This window comes from Macrotis lagotis, chromosome 2, assembly GCF_037893015.1.
Source record: "Macrotis lagotis isolate mMagLag1 chromosome 2, bilby.v1.9.chrom.fasta, whole genome shotgun sequence".
Taxonomy (NCBI): Eukaryota; Metazoa; Chordata; class Mammalia; order Peramelemorphia; family Peramelidae; genus Macrotis; species Macrotis lagotis.
The window spans coordinates 258,963,405-258,985,839 of NC_133659.1; the positions used below are offsets into that span (position 1 = coordinate 258,963,405).

At 35.7% G+C, this 22,435-nt stretch overlaps 1 protein-coding gene across 1 annotated transcript in view; it reads right to left on the minus strand.

Moving 5' to 3' along the window:
• The window catches only part of SPATS2 (spermatogenesis associated serine rich 2), a 144,011-nt gene that overhangs the window by 102,871 nt on the left and 18,705 nt on the right, over nt 1–22,435 (minus strand). The window contains exon 2 of the mRNA XM_074225991.1: nt 3,059–3,138. Coding sequence (XP_074082092.1) covers nt 3,059–3,138 — 80 coding nt within the window. The remainder of the gene's footprint in view (nt 1–3,058; nt 3,139–22,435) is intronic.

Below are 22,435 nucleotides of genomic sequence, written 5' to 3' on the forward strand. Positions count from 1 at the left end.
TGAATGTAACAGAATATATATATATGTATATATATATGTAATATATATGTAATATATATTACACATATATAATATATATCCATTAGAGAAAATACTCAATTTTAAAATATTAAAATAACCATGACCACAACCACAACATAAAAAGAAGGAATAAAAACAAAACTAAATGTTATGTAATTCTAATGAGCAAAAAGTTTGGGCTTTGGAGTAGAAAGGGTGAGAAAATGTATCTCCTAAATCACTTTGCATTAATATGGAATAACATATACTTGTAGATAGGACTTTTGGGGGGAAGCTGAACTGTCTTTTTAAAAATCTATTACAAAGAATGACTCCATGAAGAAGGATCAGAAGGAATATCCATTAAGTAAAAGTGATTCAAAAATAAAAAATAGCAATAAAAATAAGACATTTAAAAAGTCAATCTGTAGGGGATGCTTCCTCTAGTGGCATTCAGTAGTATAACAACAGAAAAGAAGAAGTTAAATGATAGAGGTGACTTGAATATTGGTAGGGCAGGACAGCTTGTAGCTGAAATGGCCCCCTATAAAAATAATATTTGAAGACAGAAACACTTGGGTGAAACAAGAGACAGAAGATCATTGACTAGGAAAAAAAATGTAACATGATTAAGGTAAAGGAAAGAATGGAAAAACAAGAGGCTGTGACCAGAAAAGGAGAATTTCAGAGTTCAAGGTGACAGAAGTGGCACAGTTATCTAGGACAGTAAGAATTAAAAGCATGATAATTCAACTGGGTGGTTAAGGTGAATATGTAGGCCACTAGAGTTTAAAGGGGTTAATGAATTAGAAAACTAATGGAGCATCAATAAGTATATTAAAGTTCTAAAATATGAGTTGAGAGGATGACTCTTGAGTTAGGCACCCCTCACCTAGATGATTGCAACAGCCTCCCTGCCTCAAGGCTGTCATCACTCCAATCCATTCTATATAACTGCCAAAGTAATTTTCCTTAAGCACAGATGTGATCATGTGAGTTCTCTATTTAAGGAACTCTAGGGGCTTAGATTACCAACAGAATAAAATATAAACTCCTGTGTTTAGCTTTTAAAGCCCTACTAAATACATTTTGCCATAAGCTATCTTTCTTGTTTTGATGAATATCAATCTAGTCAAACTAGCCTTCTTTTTGTTCTTCACACAATACTCTGCAGACTTAATACATTTGTACTGGTCATCCCCTATGCCTGAAATACTTTCCCTCCTAATCTCCAAATCCAAGAATCCTTCTCTTTCTTTAAGATGCAATTCAATTCCCACACCCCTCCCCCTTTTATTGGCCCCCCAAATTTTCCTGCTACCCACTCTCATACCTCCCAAACTACCTGGTATTTAACTAATTTGTATATAGTTGCATTTATTCACTTTAGGTTTATGATCTATATATTTTAATATGTACTTGTTGCTTCCTCAAAGAGAATGTAACCTCTGCCTTGTTGATCCTATCTGTGAGATCCTGGGCGTGGCATTTAATTTTGTTTGCCCAGTTTTCTCATCTGTTAAATGAGCATAGTATCTTCCTCCCAGGATTATTGAGGTTCAATGGGATATTTATTAAAGCCTTAGTACAATACCTAGCACACAGTAAGTGCTACATAAATTTTAGGTATTATTTCATTGTATTACTATCTCTTAACATCTGGTACAAAAACTGGAACATTTATTTTTGTTCAGTTGTGTCCAATTTGGAGTTTTCTTGGTAGAAAGACTAGAGTTTTGTCATTTCTTTCTCCAATTCATTTTATAGATGAGAAAACTGAGTTAAACTGAGTTATATAGCTAGTAAGTGACTGGGGTCATATTTGAACTCAAGAAGATAAATTCTTCTGACCTCAGGTCTGGTTTGCAACACAGTAGGTAATAGATGTTGATTAGACAAATCTAAATTCTCATTCTTTTTTTTTTTTTTTAGGTTTTTGCAAGGCAAACGGGGTTAAGTGGCTTGCCCAAGACCACACAGCTAGGTAATTATTAAGTGTCTGAGACCAGATTTGAACCCAGGTACTCCTGACTCCAGGGCCGGTGCTTTATCCACTACGCCACCTAGCCGCCACTAAATTCTCATTCTTGAATCCAAAAAATGACCAGGACTAGCAGCAGATCATAATAAAAGATCAGATAGTTTCAGTGAACTAAAAGGTCAATATGAGTCAACAATGTGATGTAGCAGGAAAAAATATCTAATATAATCTTAGGTACATTCAGTGAGACATCAAAGGTAGCAACCATCCCACTATATTCTGACCCCATCAGACCTGTACATTGTGTTCTGCTGGCAAAAGGTCTCATGCTATATGAGAATTGGTTTAACTAGTGTATATTGTTTAGCCTGTAGATTATTTGGAAGATGTTATATAAAAAGGGAATAGGTTTCTTTTGAACAATGGGTAGAAATTGAAAGCAAATTTTAGATAGAAATTTCTTAATTATAAAATTGAATGGGCTGTTTGGGGAATAATGAGTCCCTCTTACTAGAGGTTTACAAACAAAAACAAATACTCATCAGATATGTTATAAAAAGGAATTTTTATTCAGCTAAGAGTTGAACTAAAAGACCCATGAGATTCCTTCCAATTCTGAACCTAGGTGATTCTGATTATATTTCGGGACAGGCCCTTAAGTATATTTGGATCTTTAAGGCAAGAGATCATTAATAGAATTTCTCAGCATCTCTGATGAATGTGAATTCCCTTCAGAAAGACCCTGTCAACTCCCCAACAGTCATATGGCAAAGACTAATCCCAACATCCCATGCCTAACACTAACATTAATCCATGCACCAGAACACCCTACTCCCACGATCAATCAGGACCTGAATTCTAACCATGCATACTCTACCAATAAGAGTTTAGAGATATTCAATAATGAGAACCCTCTCTAACACAAGAGCATAGCTGCTACCCTTTTAAGAGTCTAGTCTAATTAAACTGGTTGGTATAGAGCAAAAAACTTTTTGACACTTAAAATTTTTCCTTCCATCTGCTCAGCTAAGGGCACTCAAGTTTACAAACCAGTAACGCCACCCCCCCCCCCCTTACCTTCTCCTTCATGTTCTCAAAAGTTCCTCCCTGGGCCAGGACAGTATTGGACTGCAAATCAAAAATGAATCCTGATGCATCTATAAGAATGAGAAAAGGAAAATGAATTAGGACATTAGGTGGCACAATGGATAGATTGCTAGACCTGGAATTAATAACACCTGAATTCAAATCTAACTTCAGGTATTTATTAGCTAGGTGACCCTGTTTTTGTTATTTAACCTCAGATGGAATACACCCTCACCCCAATTCCCTGACTCCCTCATAGGGTCCCATTAGAATAGAATCCCTCATAGGGTCCCATTAGAATAGAATATTAAGTACACCTTGACCTAACTCCTTTTTAGGCCAGTCAATAAGAAAGCAGTACCCATGGGATAATAACCTGTACCTTTGGGTGAACTTATGATAAAATCAAGCTAATTATAATCTCATTACCATACATTAATAGCCCCTAAGTGGGCTTCTCTGTACCCATTCTGGTTTATTGCATGTGCAGTTACACCAAGGCTAAGTGACTTCCTTTTAGCAATAAACCTCATCCTGTACTGCTTGTCAAAAACAAAGCCCTTTAAAAATCCTTGTTTTGATTTCCTAGGCTGCTAGCAAGTTTATCCCACTGATTGTGTAATCATTAATAAATGCCATTGTTTGGTTTTAGAGATGGCTTGGGTCTTGTAGAGACAATACCATAGGAAAACTCAAACCTCATCATATCTATCCAACTCAATTTCAGCAAAAGTGGGGGTAATCATAGTACCTACCTCCAGGGTTGTGATGAGAATCAAATAAAAAATGTATGAAGTGGTTTGCAAAACTTCAAAAGGACATAAATGCTATAATTGGTATTATTAATATTAATCAACACAAATCGGAGTTATTTGATAGACTTCCAAAAGACTAGTCAGGAGTAACTGCTTTTGAGCAAAGTAAGAAGCTGCTGAACAATTTACATAATGCCTAATTATAATAGAAAGAAAAACCACTTTTAAAGTTTTCAGAATCTGATCAATGTAGTAAAATCCTGATTTCAGTCACTTGTGAAATAATTCCTTTGACCAGTGGAATGAGGTGTACATTTTTAGAGATAGCTAATGAATTTGTTTTGCTTGATTTTTAATTTGTTATGAAGAAAGGTTCTGTGGGGCAGAGAAGGAAGAGTCAAAGGGAACTGATAGTGACAAAAGAGGAGGGAAAGCAAATAAAGCACTTTAAAGAAAAAAAAAAAGAAACCGCTATTTTCCTGTTAAAATAAACCACATTTTACAACCTGCATTATTTGCCTAAAGCTTCTAAATAGCTAATGCTAGTTGTACTTAGTAATACAACCTATAAATTTGATTGACAGAAATATTCCTAGCTTATTGAGAAATGTTAAACATGTCTAAATCAGTTTGTTATTTCTTTTGTCTGATAGTCCAGAAATCTTTACTAATTTTATCTGTCTCAAAACAATCTTGTCAAATTCTAATGTGGCAAGCAAATAATTTTTCAATACAAATGCAAATGATATAATGTAGACAGTTCAAAGGTATAATTACAAAATAGTTTGGTACTAAGAAAAACAATTCACACATTCAAAACTGGGCTGCTAAAATTACTTCTTGGTATAGCAATTAAGCTGTTTACATCATTTAATATAAAATGTTTTATATCCAACCCAATGGTTTCTACATTAAGTTCTTTATTAGAGGATCTTAGAACATCAAAAATGTGCACTTTTAAAAATTAGACTTGGTACTAAAAGCAAACATACATTTTCAGATTCAATAAGCATTTTAGTACATTAACATTTTTTCAATGACAACAGCAAAGATCTACTTTCTTGTCTCTAATATTGTTCTTCCTTTTTATTTTTCTTCATTGAAGCTTTTCCTTCTCTGTCCTCTAATGAAGGGGGTTAAAAGAATTATAGAAAGCCTGAATTGGAAAAGACAGAGATCCTCTAATCCAAATCAACCCAATAACAGCATCTTCACTATTACTAGCAATCAGTTACAGATGAGTCAGAAATCACTCACTAATGTCCAAAGCTGACCATTAAATTTTTGAACAGTTTATTTTTAGGGTTTTTCTGTACTATGTTTGTTTGTCACTTCTACCCAGTGGTATTACTTCTCATCTCTAAGAATACCTGGCAACCATTTGTTCTCACTAAGTTGTTTTGGTTCCCACTAAGTTTTTTCTTTTTCAGGTTACAAGTTCCTTGGCCTTCTAATTCTCTCCATCAATGTGCTATTTTAATGATTTGAACAATCACTTTTATGTTAATTACTCTCAGATCCATAGTTTCAGTCCAGATGTTTTACTCATACTCCAGAATCATGTTCTGCAACTCCCCACTGACAAAATCTAGTTAAATGCATGACGACTAAACTGAACTTAATGATTCCAGCTCCCCTAATCACCTGAACTCCAATTACAAAAGTCATTATCACCTCATCTGTATCTTTCATTGATTTTCATTTTCTAATCATTCCTTATTTCTACTGAAATGACTCTCATCTAGGCCCTTAAGAACTGAATCATATGATGAAAAAGGGTAAAAACATCACTTGTACAAAAATATTCATAGCAGCCCTGTTTGTGGTAGCAAAGAATTGGAAATCAAGTAAATATCCTTCAATTGGGGAATGGCTTAACAAACTGTGGTATGTGTATGTCACGGAACACTACTGTTTTATTAGAAACCAGGAGGGTTGGGATTCAGGGAAGCCTGGAGGGATTTGCATGAACTGATGCTGAGTGAGATGAGCAGAACCAGAAAATCACTGTACACCCTGACATGGGGGTGATGTTCAACCTTGATGGACTTGCTCATTCCATTAGTGCAACAACCAGGGACAATTTTGGGCTCTCTACAAAGGAGAATACCATCTGTATCCAGATAAAGAGCTGTGGAGTTTGAACAAAGTTCAAGGACTATTTCCTTTAATTTAGAAAAAAACAGGTATCTTATTGTCTGATCTTGTTATCTCTTATGCTTTTTGTTTCTTCCTTAAAGATGTGGTTTCTCTCTCATCACACTCATTTTGGATCAATGTACAACATGGAAACAAAATAAGGACTGACAGATTGCTTTCTGGGGGGGGGGAATAAGATTGGGAGAAAAATTTTAAAACTCAAATCTTTAATTAAAAAAAAGAACTGAATCATAACTGGCTATCCCATCTCAAGTCCACATCACTAGCTACCCAATCTTCTTCATTTAATTTAAATATTTTGTTTTTAACACTATGTGCAACAGTAGTTTTTATCAATTATTTTTTGTGAGGTTTTAAATTTTACAAGTTTTCTCCCTCCTCCCCTTTCTCCTGACAGAAAGCAATTTGAAATACTGCCTACTCTTAAAACATCACTTTCAACATATTAAAGTGCTTAAGGTTACCAAATGATTGGATAAAGTCAAAATTTCTTAATTAGGCATTCAATACTTAATTTACCTTTCCAAACTTACCTACTGCAATTTTTCAAAATGCCCTCCCCACTTCTTAGAAAAAGGTGCTTTCTTATTCTATCCCTCAGTCCTCATCCCACAAAAATCCTATTCCAAAAGCAAACTTGTTTCCTTTTCCTTCCATTTTATGGCTCTTGTGTGTTGACTCCCTCCTAATGTTAACTCATCATCCTTGGTTACACTTTCATCCATGACTCAGTGGTTGTGATGGAGGAGTCAGAATGCTTCTTGCTGCCCACTTTTTCTTACACTTTCTTTTCTCTCTTCCACTTATCACTCCCAAACTCCTTCTCCTTAGATGATCATTCATTCTAAATTTATCACAAAAATCAAGATTCAAGTAATTTTTATCTATTAATCCCCTGGACACTCATTCTCAATGAATTCAGTAACTGGCTCAGTCTCTGTCCAATCAGACTCCAGTCTTTATTCCAGAGAACTTCAACACCCACATTCCTTTCTCAGACTCATCAAATGAATCAGTTCATACTTTTCGTTTCACCCCAGCTCCAGAGACAGTCATACCCTTGATCCAGCCTACACTCACAAGTATGGTACTTCTACATCCATGAACTATATAAATTTCTTTATCTGATCACAATCTTTTATCTTTCCATCTTCCTCATAGCTACTAACTGTGACTCAGCTTCACCATAACTTCTAATCCCTACATTAACTACACATTCCTTCCTTACCTACTTCAACCCTTGGGTTCAATTATTCAATTATTTTTATAGTCATATCCCTTGTCACTTTATCCTATCACTATGTCTTGCCAAGACCCAACCTTTCCACTTGCTGTCCTCTTTTGCTGCTAAAGAAACTAGAGAAAAGCAAGCTGACTGGATTTCAAATCTGTTACAAATTCTCAACTGGTTCCCCAATGCAGCAAGGAAATTATTTAATACTTCCTTAATCCAATTATTATTCCACTTATCAGCTATTCCAAATCTTTTTGTTTCTTCTGAAGTCTCCTATGATACCTCTACACTTTCATTTAAAAACTTTATCTCATATTTTCAAGAAAAAATTAAAGGACAGTCTCAAAGAGCTAAATCACTCAGATATCTTCTCTCAGTATCACCTCCTACACCCCTGACTCACAGGAAGAGGCAGCCTTTCTCTTTGCCAAGGTAAACATTTCTACAGATACTACTTATCCCATTCAATCCTGTCTTTTCTAGCAGATTATCCTCATCTCTACTCTTTCACTAATCGTCAAGGACTTCTTTTCCTGGTCACTTCAGTTGTCTACAAACATGCCAAATATCTCCACTATCCTTTAAAACTCTCACATGGGGCAGCTAGGTTGCACAGTGGATAGAGCACTGGTCCTGTAGTCAGGAGTACCTGAGTTCAAATCCAACCTCAGACACTTAATAATTACCTAGCTGTGTGGCCTTGGGCAAGCCACTTAACCCCACTGCCTTGCAAAAAACCTAAAAAACCAAAAAAAACAACTCCCCCCCAAAAAAACACTCTCAGTTAACCTGACCATCACCTGTAGTTACTGTCTTAGAGCTCTCCGGTTTGTGTTTAAACTTGAGAAAGCTGTCAACAATAGATGTCTCTACATCCTTTTCTCTGTCTTCTAAACCCTCTGCAATCTTGCTTCCAAATTCATCATTCAAGAAACTGCTCTCTCCAAAATTACTCATCATCTCTTAAGACTAATGGTCTTAATCCCCCACCTTCTTGACCTCTCTACAGCCTTTGACATTTATAATAATAGGTCTCCTCTCTGACCCCCCCAACCTTCCCTCTGAAATTATCTTCTATTCACCATCATATCTGTTATGTAATCAGTTGTTTGCAAGTTGTCTCCCCTATTTGAATTCAAGCCCTCAGATTTGTCACACAGATTGACTTACCATATCTCATACCTCCTTACTCTTTTCCCTGACCAAACCTTTCTCTCCTTCAAGCCTCAGCTCGAGGTCCACATATCCCCAGTAAGTCATCCTCAATAATTTCAGTCCACAGTAATTTCTTTTTTCTCTAAATCACTCACCCAGATACATGGATAGTTTTATGGGCTGCTGATATCTTTTGGGTATTTTGTGTTTTTTTGTTTACTTCAGTTCTGCCAAGGAGAACCAGAAATATCAGAACAAATCAGTAAATATTTATTAATTGCTATGTCCCAGGTTAAGTGCTAGAGATACAAAGAAAATGGAAAAAAATGACTAAGAGGGAATGGTAGTCAAAATAAAGAAACATTAAAAAGAGAATCTAATTACCCTCTTGATGAATTTAAGTCACCTGATCCAAATGAATTATCATCTCAGGTATTGAAAATAGTAGCAAATATGATTGTTGTGACACTATCAGGAATATTTGGAAAATTGTGAAAAACAGGAGAGGTACTCCCCCCCCCACTTTGGAGAAGGGTAAACTCAATTTCAAAAAAGACAAATGACTAGTCTGGAAACTATAGCCAATGAATTTGACTCCAATTCCTGGGAAAATTCTAGCCAGATTATGAAAGAGATGGTTGGTGAACATCTAGAAAGGGAAGAAAGGATTACCAAAGCTTAGCATGGTTATCAGTATGCTAAATTTGCTAGATTTGAAGTTTCAGATCAGGAGCTTTTTCAGAGCAGTGCCTTTGCAAATAGCAAGTACTTAATTTATTCCTGATTCATTATTTTCTTCCTTAAATCTTATCTTCAAGTCAATTATTTCCAGGTTCTGCAAATGAAATCTCATGTGAAATGGTTTCAAATCCTTCACCATCTTCAATGTCATTCTCAGGAGTCTCTCTAACTTTATCTTAAACTGTGGTGACCAATAATTCCAAATCTCTAGAAAAGGTCTTAACAGGGGGCAAGGTACAAAAAGTACTACATCACTTGTTAATTCTTGGGAGCTATGCCACCCCAATGCAAACCAAGATTGGCCACTACATCATACAGCTGAATCCTATTCATGTCCACCAAAAATACTGTAAAGCAAGGCATCTTTGGTTTTTTGGGGGTTTTTTTGCAAGGCAAATGGGGTTAAGTGGCTTGCCCAAGGCCACACAGCTAGGTAATTATTAAGTGTCTGAGACCGGATTTGAACCCAGGTACTCCTGACTCCAGGGCCAGTGCTTTATCCACTGCGCCGCCTAGCCACCCCGCAAGGCATCTTTGGACAGATGTGTATCACCTTAGGCACTTTATACAACTTGTTTATAATGTCTTAAGATTTATGTAACCCTCAAAAATGGCATGATGTTGACTTTGTTCTATGCCCCTATAAATGCTTTGCCCTGTGGGTAGACAGTGTGGACTTACATTCAAGAATATAAGACTTTGGGGACTTGTGAACTGATTTGTGTGAGGATTTGAGGTCCCTGTACCCCCTGCACATATGGAAAATTGTGAAAAAACAATTGCTGCAGCAGTTACACAATAAAGGGTATGAGTCTTCCTTGGCTCCACAGCATTACTTTGGTGTCTCTGCATTCCAAGAACTTGCAGGAAAGACAAAAACTCCTGACTTATGATTGGTAGAGTCGGCAGAACTTGTTGAGGCCAGCATGAATGCTGAGCAAAGAGTGAAGGAGTGGTCAGAAGTCAGCATGTGGTATACAGGGGTCATTGTTTTGTCAGACTAGGCGCCATCCTAGGATTGGGATTTTGTGACAGGAAACCCATCTCCATGGAGAAGGCTCTGGGAAGTCATCCGGAGTCCTCAGAGAAGTGTAGTGCCTGGAATACTGCCAGGGGAGTAGGATTAATGTTTTTGGCTGTCCTCCAAGAAGTAGAGGACAAGATCCTAGGGGCTGAAGGCTGGATATGGACCTAGAGAATTCCATTTGGGAACCAACCCAGTGGGAGGCACTGGAGAAAATGGAAGTTATTATTAGTTGACTCCAATGAGGAGTCCCCAACTCCCTCCTTTGGTGGACTGGGATCTGAGGGTGAATAGGACTTCCATATCAGGGCAGGAGATAGAATGGCTGGCTGCCATCTCTGTGCATCCAGTGTGGCCCAACATAGGTGATCTCTCAGGCTGAGGTAAGCAAAAGGCAATCTTGTGCTAAACTGCAGCAAGTACTCCATGAGATGGACATGAAAAATGCGATTTAAACCTGCAGTCAAAATCAGTTTTTGTCTTCACATGGGAAAGAAGGTAATGAATTTTTACTGTGCTCCCTTCAAGGCTATTTGCATAGCCTCACATTATGTCATGACTTAGTGGCAGAGGTTTGGCAAAGTGGGCTTGCTTGGTTCACCAGTGATTTGGAAAAAAACCTGGGACAATATAAAGATGGGATGGACTTCCCTGAATTATGTAAATCCATTATTTACAGATTAGGATTATTTGAAAAAAAAACAACCATACATACCTTGTGCATTGAGCTATCTACTACAAAGTATTCTTGTTCACATTGTTTTGCATATTACTGCTTGTTGTTTGTGGATATTGTGTATTATTATGTTATTGTGGTTTGTAAATGAAATACTCATCCCTGGTGATGAAGAAGGCCTGGTACCTGTGACATAATATGGTAATTCAAGGGGAGGAAATGGAAAGCAAGGCACATTTTGCTGGATATGAATGCCATATTCAAGTATGGATGTGAATCCCCTTAGTCACTGTTATACAATTTGTTAATAACATCTTTCAAAATGGGCATGATATTCTATGCCCCTATAAATGAAATGCTTTGCTCTGTGGGCAGACAGTGGGGACCCACATGCACAGACTTGAGATTTCAAGGACTTGATTTGTGGCAGATTTGTATGTGGACTTGCTGTCCCTGTAACTCTTTAACCTCCCCCCCTCCTTCCCTAGGCTACACAATAAATGACATGAATCTCCTCCTGTAGGTCCACAGCATTCCTTTGGCCTCTGTGAATCCAGGAATCTGCAGCTAGGAGAAAAATTCATGACTTACAAACACCCAGAGCAACAACTGGAAGAAGGCCTTCAAGGTAGTATTTGCTACTCCATATACCTTTCAGTCAATTGTATGACTATAAAACTAAGGGCTGCTCTGGAATATCATTTGTAACAGCTTGTTTCTCTGTTCCTTTCTTGTGCTCTTGCTGAGCATGCAAATTATCCCCATAAAAATTTTGTAGAAATGGAAAAGTAGGTATAGAGGTTAGTAGTTATTAATATTCATTTATTCACCTTTTTCTATTTTGGCAATAAAAAAGCCTTAAGTCTATTTTTCTGAGTCTTTTGGAATTTTCTTCTCTTTCACATAATTTGATATTTGATTACTTATGTCCTCTTAGATAAAATTCTGAATACCAGAAAGATCAACATTGTCTAAATCATAGTTACAGAACTTTTATTTTATAATTCTACAGTGCTATATATACGGTAGGCTCTTATTTTGTTTTTGGGAACAGAAATATCAACATTATAGCAAAACTTAAATCAGTAGGTTTGTTACAATTGATCATCAACCTGTGACCTTTTGGATAAGATCAAGAAGAGGTTTAGATAAAGCAAATGTGATTTTATCATGCCTGTGTGCTTGCTAAATTTAACATTCCCAGATACTGAAAATTATCTAAGATTCACTTTGGCAGTGGAATATTAACACATGAAATTAACCTTAATTGCTACTTTACAACACCATTGTTATATAAAAAACCCCATATGCCTGAACTCACTTGTTCTCAAACAATGTTAAAATGAAGGTTTCAAGTCTCTCTACAGATGTAAAAACAGGGTTATTTAAAACTTACTTCCATAAAACAAACCTTTAGGATATCAATGAAGTTGTTTTATCTTGGAAAATAACCAGAATTTTTCTTTTTTATAACTCACTCCTGTGAAATGGATTAGAATTTGAGATAAAGAATAATTAGCTCTCAGGATCATACAAAAGCAGATAGCATGCTGGATTTGGCTATCAGGTTATAGCTTGCCTAGTCCCTGATTAGACTTTCAGCAAAGCAAGAATATTCCAAAGTTATTAAAAAGGGGAAACTTGGGAAGTGGGGATAAAAATGAATCCAATTTATTACTTATTCATATTTCTTTCTTTGCAAGTGTAATGAGTATCTTTAATTCCTCCAAATAACTCTAAATCTTACACTCATAGGGATGACACAAGGGCAATACAAGTTCTGGTAGCTCTTATACCAAATTTTAAAGGCTTGAAAAGTTTGTCCAGTCTAGCTAAGTTAGAGGGTTGATCATCAGGTGATGCATTTTTTTCAGCCAAAGAAACTCTTAGCTATCCTAATAAAATCATGGAACAGACCTTTGATTTAACATACAAAAGAGTCATCAATTCTTGGGAGTCTTTAAAGAAAAAATACATTGGAAATACTAACGTTATGTTTTTCATTAGACTTTCACTGCTGAATTCATCATTTCATTCCTCATTCTGTGTTTTTAAATATTCCTTATTGCTATGGAAAAGACTGATAAATAGCAGAATTTGGAAGTTAAAATGCTCAAATAGTGACAACATAGCAGGATTAAGATTGGAAGAAAAAACAGAAGGAGAAACTATGCTCATCAATTACCAATCAATCATGAGTTTAGATTTAATCTTTTATAAAAGCCATTTTTGACACTACCATTCAAATGAAAAGATTAGGTTAGAACCATAAAATCAATATAGAATTTGTATGAAGTATCTAGATTTGAGCAAGGATTCTTTACTGTTTTTGTGTCATGGACCTCTTTAGTAACCTGGTGAAACTACTCTCAAAATAGTAAGAGTGTGAGGGAGGGAGGGAGGGAGACAAAGGAGTGTTATTGGATATTGATTTAACTGTGTATCACAGTCTGGATAATAAGCATTTTTCATTTTTTCCATGTAGATGGTAGATGAATCTTTTGAATCAATATAGATCATACACAGGAGGCTCTGAAATGTTCTGAGGCTGGATGTATTTATATTATATACAATATCTTTTGCAAATAGGAATATTGGAAAAAATCTCACCAACCTTTGGGAATTTTCCTTTTTAAGACTGGCCTCTACACTGGATGCCTCCCATGACAGTTATGAATAATTTTGGTGGACAGACATCTGTTTTATGTGTCTTATGTGATAGTAAAAATCAGAGGTCAAACAAAATTCTGTTTTGTTATAGTTTTCCAGGAATCTTGTATAATTTTGACCTATGTTTGGAAGACAACTTGGAAGAAAGACTTTAAGAGGTAGCATTTTGCTCTTATCACTCCCCCACATCCAATTTTTTAAATCAACAAATATTAAGTGCAAACTAGGATGATTCTACACCATGTATCTTACAAGTCAATCATATGATGCTTAAAGTGTGGTGAATGGAAAAATATCACCAGCAAAAATTTACCAGTTCTCTCAAAATACCCTCAAATAAAAGACAAATGTCTATAGATGATTCCCATTAAATCTTTACATTTTGTTTATGTCCTCTTGGTTGCCTCTTCTTTCTTGGTAGTAATAAGGTCCAAGATGTTTTACCAAAACTTTAGTACCTAACCCTCCTTTGAATACCTTAAGAATGCATACATTAATGCCCTCACAACTGTGCTGACTCTAGGACAAATCTCTTCTGTGTATACTTGGGAGCAGTTTAGTAGCTTTTTCTATCTTTGGTGTCTTCAGTATCATTTTAAGTTCCATAATCATATTCAGTGCTAGAGTTCAAATGTGCTATCTTGGATGTCACTGTCATTAATGATTAAAAAAAAGAATTTGTTATAAAGATCTCTACAGATTTTCCTCCATCTTTTATCTGTTGATTATTCTTATAACTTTTTTCTAAAGTACCTACATATAACTTTTATACAAGCATAGTCTTGTTGAAAGAACCTTAGAAATAATTTATTAAAATTTCATCTTCTAAATAAACTGAGATTCAGAAAGTTTAAACAATTTCTCTCAGTTCCATAAGGGAGTACTGAGACAGTATCTGAACCTCAGTCTCTAAAGTCAAAGTTCTTTTTCACTTTTCACTTTTTCAGAAATTCCACTGGTTCTATTTTATGAGGTAATACCAGACTTCTACCAGCCTTTTCCATGTACAAATGAATTTACATTCTAAACTAGTATTTCCTTTGCTATAAGTAAGTCAAATGTTTGTTACATTTCAGGTTCATTGGTTTCCTTACTATGATCATTTATTTACATTTATATAGGTTAAGTTCTGCATAAAATTATTGCAATCCTGGTCAATTCCTTTTCTTCTGACCACATTCCACTTTTCAGCATCAATAACTTTAAACAACAATTTTAAACATGTCAGGTTGGAAATGTTTTTTTTAGTTGCACTCCTTTTGATCTTTGCTCTAACTAGCTGGTGATCTGACTACACAGACAGCTGATTCAAGACTTCCACACATCTGTTAAGCTATAATAAATGTTATTTGGAGTAATGGCTTTTTCTCTGCTTAGCATGACCAGTGTTGAACCAAGTCTTTTTTCAAAGAAAGTCATCATCAAAAGGGTAAAAACATCACTTGTACAAAAATATTCATAGCAGCCCTGTTTGTGGTGGCAAAGAATTGTAAATCAAGTAAATGCCCTTCAATTGGGGAATGGCTTAGCAAACTGTGGTATATGTATGTCATGGAACACTATTGTTCTATTAGAAACCAGGAGGGATGGGATTTCAAGGAAGCCTGGAGGGATTTGCGTGAACTGATGCTGAGTGAGATGAGCAGAACCAGAAAAACAGTGAACACCCTAATGGCAACATGGGGGTGATGATCAATTTTGATGGACTTGCTCATTCCATCAGTGCAACGATCAGGGACAATTTGGGGCTGTCTTAGATGAAGAATACCATCCATTTCCAGAGAAAGATCTGTGGAGTTTGGACGAAGACCAAGGACTATTACCTTTAATTTGGGGGGGGGGGGACCTGTTACCTTATTGTCTGATCTTGCTATCTATTATACTTCATGTTCTTCCTTAAGGATATGATTTCTCTCTCATCACATTCAATTTGGATCAGTGCATACCATGGAAACAATGTAAAGACTGGCAAATTGCCTTCTGTGGGGGGTGGGGGGAGGGAAGTAAGATTAGGGAAAAAATTATAAAACTAAGTAACTACCTAAATAAATTAAAGAAAGAAATAAAGAAAATCTTTAAAAAAAAACAAAGAAAGTCATCATGATGCAAAAGTCTGGTTTTTTCATTCCTTATTTTGGATCATTATTTTTTCATATTTTTTTGCTGTTTTTGTCTATTCCAGTCTTTGTATTAAAATTGCTGAGTATCAAAGTGTGTTTTGATTCAATATGAAGGACCTTATTGAAGTACTTGGGGGGCAGTTAGGTGGCACAGTGTATAGTATAGAGCACTGGCCCTGAAATCAGGAGGACCCAAAACCGGCCTTAGACACTTGTTAATTGCCTGTGTGACCCTGGGCAAGTCACTTAACTCCATTGCCTTAAATTTTTTAAAAAGTACTTATATTATTTCTCTCTTCCTTTTTATCTTTTGCAACAAATTATTTTAATTTAGTTGCAATCATTTTCATCATGGTCCTTCTATTCCTTGTGTGTGACTATTCAGTAGAACTCATTCTAAAAGATCTCACATTTAGGATATTCACAACTAAATTAAAGTTCATAGATAATTTAAACATACTGTGATTCTTAGCCCCTTCTGTCTTGAGTTTTATCACTCTGCTACCATGACTTCAGAATTAGAAGGAGTCTCAAAAATCCAGAGTCATTTCCATGTCACGATAAGGCCCTCAAGATGGGAAAACATAAATGTAAAATAAGAGGGACCCTGCCCTCAAAGGAGCTTATGTAAACATAGGTGAATATGTAAGCATGTGTAAACAAAGTGAATATAAAGTAGAATATTAAAGTACACAAAAATACAAAGAACTATAAAATCAAATTAGCATGTTACCCATCAATGTTTTGAGACCAGTTGAAACAAAGTACAAGAAGAGAATAGTAATTCAGGAATTAAATTCTGGTTCATCAAACAAATCTACTTGAATAATCATTAAAAAGGTTCTTCTATCAACTATCATAATTCTTAAAATACATAAAGGACCTAATACCAATTTTTAATTCTATTGTAAACCAAGAGTACTAGAAAGAAACAATGAATAATTCAGTATCTTAATTTATTCACTCAAATCTCACTGCATTCTATAACATGAACTAGTGACAGAAAACTGACTTCAAAAGTTTTGCTTCTATGCACTAGAATTTCTTTATATTCCTCTAGATCTTATAGAAATGATGTTTTGACAATTCCCATAGTCACTTTTCAGCTATCTGGCAACTCTTCTGTCTACTCAGACAAAAATAATCTATCTTTGAGAAAAAAAAATAATGGGGGGTGGAAAGTAGGAAGAAAGGAGGCTAGCAGTACCAGATTTGAAAATGTATATAAAATATATTTTATATGGTTAAAAAAAATTCAATCAATGACTGGTTGATTGGTACTTGTCTTTTGTTATCAAAGAAGACCAAAATGACATCACTATGTTTGAGACAATTTATAGCATGTCCAATATGAGTTAGGAATGCTCTACTATAGGTTGGGCACAAATAGTCCATGTGAACACCTGGGATGGGTACTGTTGTGCTCTCTGTAGTAATGCTGGAATGCTAGATGGTTTAGCTCTAGAAAGGAATTCAGTGTCTGGTATCTTCTTCTGACAGGTGATCTTCAGAATCATCCTAAGACAATTTAAATGGAAGTGATTCAGCTTCCTGACATGATGCTGGTAGACTGTCCAGGTTTCACAGGCATAATAGCAAAGAGGCCAACACAACAGCTTCAGTTTGGTAGTTAGTTCAACACCTCCTCTCTCCCACACTTTCTTTCAGAGTCTCCCAAATATTGAGCTAGCTCTGGCAATGTGTGTGCCAACCTCATTGTCAATGTGTACCTCCTTAGAAAGGCAGTACACTGCCAAGAGAAGTGAATCTGTCCACAGGACTCAAAACTTCTCCATTTGCTGTAATCGATGATTCCTCATTTGAATGGTGTGATGCTGGTTGATGGAACACCTATGTTTTCTAGGTGGTATAGTAGATAGAGCACTGGCCCTGGGATTCAGGAGGATAGTAGTTCAAATCCAGCCTCAGACACTTGCCACTTATTGTATGACCTTGAGCAAGTCACTTAACCCTGATTACCTGGCATCCAGGGCCACCTCCAGTTGTCCTGATTCACATCTGGCCACTGGACCAGATGGTTCTGGAGGAGAAAGTAAGGCTGAAGACTTAGCACAGCACCCTCTCACTCATATGCAATCAATGAAACATGTTAGATATACAACAAATAGACTTAAAAGAACATATTGGGGTGGTGAGGTAGTGCAGTGGATACAGCACCAACCCTGGAGTCAGGAGGACCTGAGTTCAAATCCAGCCTCAGACACTAAATAATTACCTAGCTGTGTGGCCTTGGGCAAGTCACTTAACCTCATTGCCTTGCAAAAATTTTTAAAAAAAAAGAATCTAGTAATATAATGTTCAATAAACTTCACTGGGTCTCATAATTCAACAAAAACTGCCAAGAGAACTGGAAAGGAGCTTGGCAGAAATTTGGTTTAAACAAAAATTTCATAACATATTCCACAAAAAGTTCCAAATGGATACATGACCTCTATTTTAAAAGGTCATATCTAACAAATTAGAGAAGCAAGAAATAAACATTTTCCCCAATATGGTTGGGACATATTTGGAACATACAAAATTCTGTATAAACTCAATACATTTAAAATTAGAAGGGAAATAGTTAATTGGGGGGGGGGGAAGAACTTTCAGAGTCTATCTACCAAAAAATACAGAACTATATACCATATTTCTCCATGTAAAAGAGGTACCCTTTGTCAAAAAATTTGGGTTCAATAAACTGGGAGCATCTTAAACAGTGGTTGTAGATTTTTTTACCTACATTTTCCACTTTTTCATGCTTGTTGTCTTTGTGTTCATCGTTTGACATTTGTTACTGGTATACTGGTTACATTTTGTCACATTCTACCCAGAAACGGCTCAAAAAAGATTTTCGTACAATGTTGAATTCAAGTTCAAAGTGATCCATTTTGAAAAAGTGAATAGAAATCATGTTGCTGAATGTACCGCTTCAGCTCCTGAGAATACAATCAGAGACTGCTATAGGAAGAAGAAACCCCACTGAAAATGCCAGAGCAGGAGGAGACCAGGAGAGGCAAGTCAGACACATGGCCTGAGTTAGAGAGGGAACTGAAGAGATGGATTGAAGAGCAAAGGGCGATTGGAATTCCTGTGATCACAAAGAAGGTTCAGCATGAGGCAAGAAGACTTGCTGATGAAAAAGAAGTGACTGATTTCAAAGGAAGACACAATTTGGTGCTTCAGGTTCATGAAACAGAATGGACTAAGCCTGTGTCCACGCACTGGACTTGCCCAAAAGATGCCTGAAAGTCATGAACAGAAGGTCCTTGAATTTCATGATGAATAAAATAAGTTCAATAACTTTATGTATTACATTTTTTTTCAAATTTTGGGCCCCCAAATTAAGATGTGCCTTATACATGGGGAAATATGGTAAATACAACTTCAAAATACTCTTTTCAGAAAAAAAGACAGATATAATTGGAGAAATTTTCATTGTTCATAGGAAAGATAAGTCAATATAATATATATACTACTTAAATTAATGATGAATGTTTAATACTTTACCAATCAAATTACCAAAGGATTACTTTACAGAACTAGAAAAAATGATTATGACATTCATCTTTGATACTTGGGAGAAAAGATCAAGAATTTCAAGAGAAAAACTATGCAAAAAAAAAGTAGTATCTGATCTCAAAATATACTACAAAGGAGTAATCATCAAAATGGTTTGGTATCAGTTAAAAAAAATAGAGGTCAGGGTTAGCTAGGTGAAGCAACAGACACAGCACCAGCCCTGTAGTCAGGAGGACCGCAAATCCTGCCTCAGACACCTAATAATTGTCTAGCTGTGTAACCTTGGATAGGTCACTTAACCACATTGCCTTAAATTTTTTTTTAAAAAGAGGTCAATAAATAGAAAAGATTAGACACATGACATATAAAAGTAAACAAACAGGAGCATAGAACTAAATAAACTCAAAAATTGAAGCTACTGGAGTAAGGTCTCACTTCTAAACAAAGACTTCTATTAGGAAAAGGGGTCTGACAAAAAAGGACAATTTATTTTGCTTTACCTTATGGTACAACCTGTTTCTTGTTTTGTTTTATACTTACCCTGGCTGGCTTCTTCTCAGAACTTCTGCAGGATTCTAGCTATCTTATTGTGCAGTCTTAGACGAGATGGTTATCAGTAAGTCAACAGATATTTATTAAGTGCCATTATTATATGTAATGTCTTATTACATATAATATCATATTTTAATATTATATAACAAATACTGTGCTCACAATTGAGGACACAAAGAAAATAAAAACAAAACAAAAAGAATCCTTGCTCTACAGGAACTTACATTAAGAGGGACTCAGAAAAGGTTTCTTGTAGCAGGTGGAATTTAAGCTTGTATGTGAAAGGGAGTCAGACCATAAAAATGAAGAGGGAGAAAATTCCAGGCATGGAATGAAACCAATGAAAATGCAGACTCTAAAGATGTAATATTTTGTTTAAGTAGTAGCAATGACATCAATGTCACTGGGTGGCAGAGGAGTAATGTTTAAGACTGTCAGGAGGGAAGTCAGGTGATAAAAGGCTTTAAAAGTCCAACAGAAGATTCTAAAGTTGATCCTAGAGGACATAAGAAATCACTTAGGCAATGGGGGGGAGGGAATAGATGAGAGTTCAAAATCACCATAATTGGAGGATAAGAAAGGATGGGGATTTGTTAGTCATTAAGTAATGAGTTCAAGTAGATTAACATGCCTGGGACTTTACCTCAGGATATAGATTTCTCAGTGTTAAAAATACTAGTTTATAATTATTTCTCTTTAGTTTTCTTCATATATATTTTATAATTATTTCTCTTCAGTTATATATATGTACATATATATATATATATGTATATATCTAAATAACCCTATTGGGTGGAGGAGGAGGAGGGAAGACAAAAAGAAATTTACATGATATTTGTTGTATATTTGAGAGGAATATCAAGTTGCATATAGCAGATTTGCGGTTTAATGTGCAATCATCTTTTTTATTGTACTGTTATGGAAATGCTTGTTTTACTCTATAAATTAAAAATAAAAGTTAAAAAAGTAGAATTTGTTAAAATTAGGGAGAAAAATATACTTGTTAATTTAAAAATAAAATTTAATTTCAAAAGTTATTCAATGAACAAGCATTGGGAATGGGAGGGGAGTTGGATGGACTACAGCACACCAAAAGAAAACATTCATTTGGAGTAACAAAAGGACTAGAAAAGAAATTCTTAACTTTTTGTTTTTCTTGGACCTCTTTGGTAGTCTGGAGAAACTTCTGTACTCCTCAGAATAATGCTTTTAAATGCAAAAGAGTAAAAAAGGATACCAATTATTTTGAAATTTATTTGTCAAAAATAGTTTTAGAGTGGCTAGGTGGCGCATTGGATAGAGCACTGGCCCTCGAGTCAGGAGTACCTGAGTTCAAATCCGGCCTCAGATACTTAATAATTACCTAGCTTGTGGTCTTGGGCAAGCCACTTAACCCTATTTGCCTTGCAAAAATCTAAAAATAAATAGTTTTAACTTCAAGAACTCCAGGTTAAAAACACTTAGTCTAGAGACTCTTAAGAAAAACAATGAAAAAAATAGGAGACATCCCTTATAGAATTTAAATTAAATAAGATAAAGTGATTATCATCAAAACTATTTGGTAATAGGGGTAGCTAGGTGGCACAGTGGATAGAGCACGGGCCCTGGAGTCAGGAGTACCTGAGCTCAAATCCGGCCTCAAACACTTAATAATTACCTAGCTATGTGGCCTTGGGCAAGCCACTTAACCCCATTGCCTTATTTAAAAAAAAAAAAACAACCCAAAAAACTATTTGGCAATAGTTAAAAATAGAAAAGCAGAGCAAGTAGAAAAGATTAGATAAGAATCAAAAACAGCTGATCTCAATAACCTAGGGCCTGATAATCTATTGAATGGAAACCAAGTAAAATTACTTGGCAAAAATTAGGCTTACACCAATACCTACATATTGACCACGACTTCTTTGATATCTGACCAAGTTCTAAGCACTGTACATTGCCTGCCTCAGTTCTTATCTGTTCATTCTGCTGGGAGAAGTGTTCACATGCTTGGGATAAATATCAACCTAACTTATGGTCTGAGGCCCATCAGTTACCTTCAACCTGATTGAGCCTGTCTGTCAAAATGGTTTACTGGGATGTGGCCACTGCACATGCTATAACTCCTCAGTCACAGGTGGGACCTGGGTGGACCCAAAAACGGATGAGTAGTCCTAAAAAAAGTTTGCCAAGTCCTCACACCAGAGGTGCTATTCCTCCCTGAATACTTCATACACCAGGTCATCTTTAATTCTGCCATGCCATTGGACTCTGATGATTCTGGAAGAGAATGAAGCTGATGACTTTGTGCAATTCTGCTTCACTTAAATCCAATTCATGAACATCAACCTGTCATTAGTCTTCTTTGAAAGCAAAGGAAAAACAACAATATAACTTAAAATGAAAGCTACTATTTAAATTAATTTCCAAGATTTAGTAACTGGGCAGCAATCTACAAAATGATTAATTTATAGAACTACCACCACCAAAAGAATAACATTCATTTGGAAAAACAAAAGATCTAGACCAGGGATTCTTAACATGCATATTGTTGAAACCCTTTGGCAGTCAATAAGGTCAAAATGGATATGCAACCTAAAACCAATTAAGTATATTTATAAGAAATCAGGATCAGGTATCTTTCACAGCTATAATTAGGGGAAATGATTCTTAACAAAATCAATCACAAAAAAAAAATAAGACATTTTTGATTGCATGAAACTAAAGCTATGACTTGACCCAACTACTCTGGAAAACAATTTGTAATTATGAAAAAAATT